The sequence below is a fragment of the Cyprinus carpio genome, chromosome A1, assembly GCF_018340385.1.
Source record: "Cyprinus carpio isolate SPL01 chromosome A1, ASM1834038v1, whole genome shotgun sequence".
NCBI classification, from domain to species: Eukaryota; Metazoa; Chordata; class Actinopteri; order Cypriniformes; family Cyprinidae; genus Cyprinus; species Cyprinus carpio.
This window is the reverse complement of record NC_056572.1, coordinates 5,269,363-5,276,144: the sequence shown is the minus strand read 5'-3', so window position 1 is coordinate 5,276,144 and position 6,782 is coordinate 5,269,363. Positions and strand designations below refer to the sequence as shown.

Genomic DNA, 6,782 nt, shown 5'->3' with positions numbered 1-6,782 from the left:
CAGTCTTGTTGGGTGCACAGGTTACATTTCCAGTAAAGAGATTCCGGCCTTCTCTAGAAGTCCAAACCACAAATGTGTCCAGTGGTCTTTGCGACTGTCCTCATGTAAAATATTTTATTGCATGTAATATTGAGATTATGATTATGATTGTTATTATTATTGCTAACCATATTTTTAAGCTCTCCTCTCAGCTGGTAACAAAGACAGGAAGCCACAACCTTGTGAATATGTATGTGCATTATTATGTGCAGTGTTTGAGCTGCTTGCATAGAGCGCACAAGTGTAATGGAACACACACACACACACACACACACACACACACACACACACACACACACGCACACACACACACACACAAAAATTATATACAGTATATAAATATATATCTTTTTAAAAATATAACCTCGTTTTTACTAAGGTACTAACCCTTTAGCAGAAATACCTCACACCACAGCCAATCAAATAAGAGCTGACATCTGCACTGAAGACTCTCACAGTTTTCTGTCACTGAGATGGAGCGAGCAAGAGTAACAGTCATCATACTTCTGTGTAAGTCCTCTTTTGTGCATGTTTTTTTAATGTTATGTTTTATGCCATGACATTGATTTGATTGACAGTCCTCTTTCATGTATTTGCTTTAGCAGGTGTTTTGTTCTGTGAACAGCAGAGAGTCTTTGGGGCAGAAGTGGACATGAGAGTTAAAGCAGGAGACAGCATCACTCTCTACCCTGACTGTGTCATACCATTAGGATCGCACATTGTTTGGTGGAGAAACTGCTCACATGAGCATCAACCATCTCTGTTCATAGATTCTTCAAAAATATTCAAGGCGAACTTTCCACGTTTTAGTTTCGTGCTCAACAGCTTCAGAAACTCTTATGATCTATATATTACAAACGTAAGTGTCTCTGATGAGGGAGTGTACTATTGTGCGAAAAGAGAAAAGAAAGTAATTAAAGATGTAAAAGGCATCATAAATGAAAAATTTGAGTATGAGTATGGAAACAAGACAACGCGTTTATCTGTCTTGGGTAAGAAAACATTTTCCTGTTGTTTTTAACAATATTTTTCTTGTTGTTCATGTTAATTTGTTTTGTGTTAACAAACTTATTTAATTTATTTTCATTATATTAGTTAATGAAAAGTCTTGCACATACTTATGCTGACAATCCTGCAGTCAAACGTAAAACTAAAAGTAAATAGATCTATTTTTCGCATTTTTATTCTTCAGTCACTATGTATGTGTGTGTGTGTGTCAGTGTGTTAATGAAAGGTGATAAAAAATTTATGTTTTTTTTTGTTTTTTTTTTTTTTTGTTTTTTATATTTTAAAAATATGAGTATCTGTAGAGGGAATATACTACTGGGCTAAAAGAGAAAAGAAAATATGTACAGATGTAGCCTACACGGCATCATAAACCCAAAATCTGAGTAAACTCATATATTATGTTTGTGTTATTAGGCATATTGGTCAATTCTGAGCAGAAAGTAGAAAAAATCCATAATCTTAAAAAAAACTTTAATGAAAATCTATGTTGTGATTAATTTACAGCAATTTTCACCTCAGTCTGTTTTCACAAAATTAAAAGAATATTAATAATGACTAAAAACTGATTACACTATGTTAAATAATATGCCAAAGGATCTTCAAAGAGGAAAGAAGGAGAGTTGCTCTATACTTCATATAAAGCTTGCAATTAATGCAAAATAATATAACGTATACATGTCCTCTAAAGTGTACTGTGGTAATAAGCAAAAACAAAACAAAAAAACAACTCTTTTTTGTTTAATTTAGAGGCAGTATCTATGCATGACTCCACCACCACTGCCACACCTCCTGTATCAGACTGTGTGCTCTGCTGGACGCTGCTGTTCAGTGTGTGTCCTGTGTGTGTTCTCCTCTCTTCACTCCTGTCCTCCATCTGTGTGTTCTTCTTTTGTCGGGCTCAAACTACAGGTAACCCATTCACATATTAGAAAAATAGTTCACACAAAAAAGAAAATGTGCTGAAAATTTACTTATCCTCAGGATGATATAGATGTAGATGAGGTTTTGTCTTCATAGTGGAGAAATTTAGCATTACATCACTTGCTCACCAATAGTTCCTCTGCAGTGAATGACCGCCGTCAGAATGAGAGTCCAAACATTACACATAAAAACATTACAATAATTCACAAGTAATCCACGTGACTCCAGTTCATCAGTTAACAACTTGTGAAGTGAAAATCTGTGTTTTGTAAGAACATTTTTTATCATTATGATTCTATCCATAATATTGTAAATTTTTGGGTGAACTATTCCTTTTACATTAATTTTATAGAAAATGAATGTGTTAAAGCATCTCATTGAAAATTTAAATTATTAAATTAAGGAGTAGCTGTGCTGAAATATGCTAGAAAGCATATTAAACTATGTATTTGTTAAAAGTTGTGAAAGTGGTTCAATGTAGGCCTGTTAAAAAGCACATGCTTGAAGTTTCAGTATCGACCTGCATTGATTGTCAACAGCCAGAATTCTACTTTTTTTAGACTTTCATTGCATTTTTTTAGGTCCTGACCTGAATGCTGAGATACTCAAAGCAAATGTTTTTAGGGTAACTATTCTTTATTGTCAGTAAGCTTCACTATTTCAAAAATGTACTGTAGGTTGAGGTTGATTTTTGTTTAGGCTGTCCTCTCTCCCTCCCTCTCAATCATTACAGGTCGGTCTTCTGGAGAATCATCAGTGTAAGACGAGTAAGACTGGAAAGATCTGTCTCCACACTGAAGTCTCTTATAGACTACTGACATCTGCACATCCCTACAACAAGATGTGATTCTGCCTCCTCATTTCAAATACATATGCTGTGGCTAGTCTATTCATTTTTTATGCTCTGCTATTTCAGCTATTATTTTAGTGTGCTGTCTCCTCACGCATATATTAATTAATGTATACTTTTTTTGGCACAAAACAATAAAATAAATAAGTATAATTACTTTATATGAGTGATACATGTTAGTGTGTGTTATGATTTACATAATCTATTAATATAATTTTTTTAATGCATTTAAGCCCCTATTTAATCCAATGATACTTTAGGGTTTAAAATTTTATTTATTTGATAATTTTAACGTAAATTACTTTTCATAAATATTAAGGTTTTGCAGAACATAATGAATATATGAATATATATAGAATATAATGAATTCGTTTGTTACATGTTCTGCGTTGAATTAAAAGCTTCTTGATATCAGCCTGACTATCAATCAGATGTCCCAAACAAGTCTAAAGTAAAATCATAAGGTTGTGTGTCTGTGTTTATCTGTAGAAAATATGACTATACACTCACTGGCCACTTTATTAGGTACACCTTGCTAGTACCGGGTTGGACCCCCTTTTGCCTTCAGAACTGCCTTAATTCTTCATAGCATAGATTTAACAAGGTGTTGGAAACATTCCTCAGAGATTTTGGTCCATATTGACATGATAGCATCACGCAGTTGTTGCAGATTTGTCGGCTGCACATCCATGATGTGAATCTCCCGTTCCACCACATCCCATAGCTGCTCTATTGGATTGAGATCTGGTGACTGTGGATTCCATTTGAGTAAAGTGAACTAATTTTTATATTCAAGAAACCAGTCTGAGATGATTTGAGCTTTGTGACATGGTGCATTATCCTGCTGGAAGTAGCCATCAGAAGATTGGTACACTGTAGTCATAAAGGGATGGACATAGTCAGCAACAATACTCAGGTAGGCTGTGGCATTTAAATGATGCTCAATTGGTACTAAAGGGCCCAAAGTGTGCCAAGAAAATATCTCCCACACCATTACACCACCACCACCAGTCTGTACCGTTGAGACAAGGCAGGATGCATCCATGCTTTTATGTTCTTTACGCCAATTTCTGACTCTACCATCTGAATGTCACAGCAGAAATCGAGACGCAACGTTTTTCCAATCTTCTATTGTCCAATTTTGCTGAGCCTTGGCGAATTGTAGCCTCCGTTTCCTGTTCTTAGCTGACAGGAGCGGCACCCAGTGTGGTCTTCTGCTGCTGTAGCCCATCTGCTTCAGGGTTTGACGTGTTGTGCGTTCAGAGATGCTATTCTGCATACTTTGGTTGTAATGAGTGGTTATTTGAGTTACTGTTGCCTTTCTATTATCTCTAACCAGTCTGCGCATTCTCCTCTGACCTCTGATATCAACAAGACATTTTCATCCACACAACTGCTGCTCACTGGATATTTTCTGTTTTTCGGACCATTCTCTGTAAACCCTAGAGATGATTGTGCGTGAAAATCCCAGTAGATCAGAAGTTTTAGACCAGCCTCTCTGGCACCAACAACCATTCCACGTTCAAAGTAATTTAAATCCCCTTTTCTCCCCATTCTGATGCTCGGTTTGAACTTCAGCAAGTTGTCTTCAGATGCCTAAATGCATTGAGTTGCTGCCATGTGACTGGCTGATTAGGAATTTGAGTTACCAAGCAATTGAACAGGAGTACCTAATAAAGTGGCCAGTGAGTGTTTATCTCAAAATACATTTTGATGTAATTGGTCAAATTCTTGCTGTTTAATCAGTAATAAGCACATGCTTTCGAATGTTTACATTGAAAAATGTATATAGTTTCTATGAGTTATGGGAGTGTCTGTGAACATGAATACAGCGCAAAAGAGTAAAAAAGTATGATCACTCAATGGCTCCATCTAGTGGCTAATAGTCCAAACTAGTCTGGTCTTCCTTACAATTACAGACAATGACGTCAAAATCACTTACCCACAAACCATTTCATCAGGACCGATTCTTGACCAGAACACAGAAGTCCATAAACGCTTTTATGAAATGTGACTGAATGATAGAATGAAATAAATTGAATCATTGTGCACAAATTAAGTGTTTTTTCTTCTTTTTTTTTCTTACTATATTCAAGTTACACAGTGAGAAGAGAGAATTAGGCTATTTGTAATTAAAAACGTAAATAGTGCAATTTATTACTGAGTAGTATATTTTACTGATTATTTACAGATAGTATATGTCTGTATCTATATTGTTTAGCAAATGATGACCTCCTGCATTACATCCATGGCCCTCTGGGGGGCTTTGACCCACAGGCTACAAAACAACTGTGTTACAGAAATAACTAAACAGACTTACATTACAGGGTCAGGAAGACAGAGAGGCCTCTTTTTGGATGAACTGTCATAATCTTATAATAATAAAATCTTATTGGCCTGGTATTCAATGGCAGGGCAGAGACAGCATTTGCTGGAGCAGACTGATATAGGTATATACCGTGAACACTGCATGCAGGTGTTATATTACAAAATGCAACAGTGGCTTTTTGTTGTTTGGGTATGTATGGTGTGGTTTTCGTGTAGGCTTTTTGATGTTAAGTGATGTTTGAAGTTTTTTATGGAGTCCAATCATCTCTTTTTTTTCTAAGGTAAAGTTTAAACCACAGATGTTTCCAGTGGTCTTTGTGATAGTCCTCTTGCAAACGTTTACTTCCTTTTTGGTCATTTTAACAATCTGTATATAAATCTGTTTATTTTACAGGTAAACATTTTTTTGTCATGTTCAAATAATTTTTTTATATTGACTCATTTTTCATTGTCAAATTTTGTATTTCTAATTTAGGAAATATATAAAATAAATATGAATTTTATTGTATCATGTAAAATCCATGTTGATCTAATTATATATGAATAATTTGAATTATTCTATATATTATCTTACACACACTACATATTGCTAAATTAAACTGACATTCAATGAAGAACATTAAGGATTATATTTAGAACAATAAGGATTGCAATCTCATTAATATAAAGACATGACAATGTTTGTCTCTGCAGCACCATCTAATTTTCCTCAAATACAGTGAACAGTATCAGCTGCATGTTTATTTATGGCTATTACCATGCTGTTCATTGTCTCTGGTGCTGAAACTCTTTTATTCTATTTAAATATTTTCTTCACTCGTAATACAGTCTAGTGCTGCAAAGAATTTATGGCTGCATTTCTATAAAGTGGAGTAAGTCCTTCTACCATTTTTGAGAGCTGAAACACAATTTAGACATGCTAAAACAGGAAACCACAACCTTGTGATTACGCACACTAGTAAGTGAATGGAACATTTTGTGGTTACCGCCAGAAACAAAAGTAGGTTTCTAACAACAATGAACATCTTCAAGTAAATGCATCCTTATACAAATAAACAAACACACCTACAGGTACATTAATTCTGGGGGGTTTAGAGACCAATGAAAACAATAGCCATGTAGTTGAAATATGCAATACAGGAAACCCATAATGACGATCAGCACATCAGCACATAGGTCATCTCCATTGTCACATTAAACATAATTATACTATCAAAAAAGAAAGAAAAAAAAAAAGCAAAAAAAAAAGTAAAAGATATGTCATGTTTGACGTCAATTTGATGTTATTGTTTGTTTGAATTTATGGCCTCTCGGCCTCTTTTAAGGTCTTACACAGTTGTATTTAAAAATTGAGCACTTTACCATATTGAAACATATACAAACTATTCAACATTCGGTTACATTGAAATGTGTAGTAATTCAAAATGAAGTATGAAGTTGACTAAGAAGTTATTTAATTGATGGTGAAAACCTAAAAGAGCTTTTTACGCATTTAAAAAAAAAGAAAAAAAGGAAAGAAAAGAAATGAGTAGGACAAGACCAGAATAATATAACCCTCACTTAAAAAAAAAAAAAAAAAAAACCTCCCACCCCCCTCCCACCACTATGAACCAGACCATTCACACTAAAGGTCCTC

The 6,782-nt window shown here is 34.7% G+C and overlaps 1 protein-coding gene across 2 annotated transcripts; it reads left to right on the top strand.

Annotated features, from left to right (window-relative positions):
* The first annotated feature begins 367 nt into the window (after positions 1–367).
* Positions 368–2,967, top strand: LOC122145073. 2 transcript variants are annotated; one of them, XM_042757090.1, is made up of 5 exons: positions 368–549; positions 642–1,031; positions 1,795–1,956; positions 2,550–2,593; positions 2,702–2,967. In XM_042757090.1, exons 1-5 carry the CDS (start codon positions 513–515, stop codon positions 2,813–2,815), a joined length of 747 nt encoding a protein of 248 aa, XP_042613024.1. In that variant the 5' UTR covers positions 368–512; the 3' UTR covers positions 2,816–2,967. The 2 variants fall into 2 exon arrangements, with proteins under 2 accessions (XP_042613024.1, XP_042613566.1); XM_042757632.1 differs by having other exon boundaries at positions 370–549; positions 645–1,031.
* Positions 2,968–6,782: the final 3,815 nt, after the last annotated feature.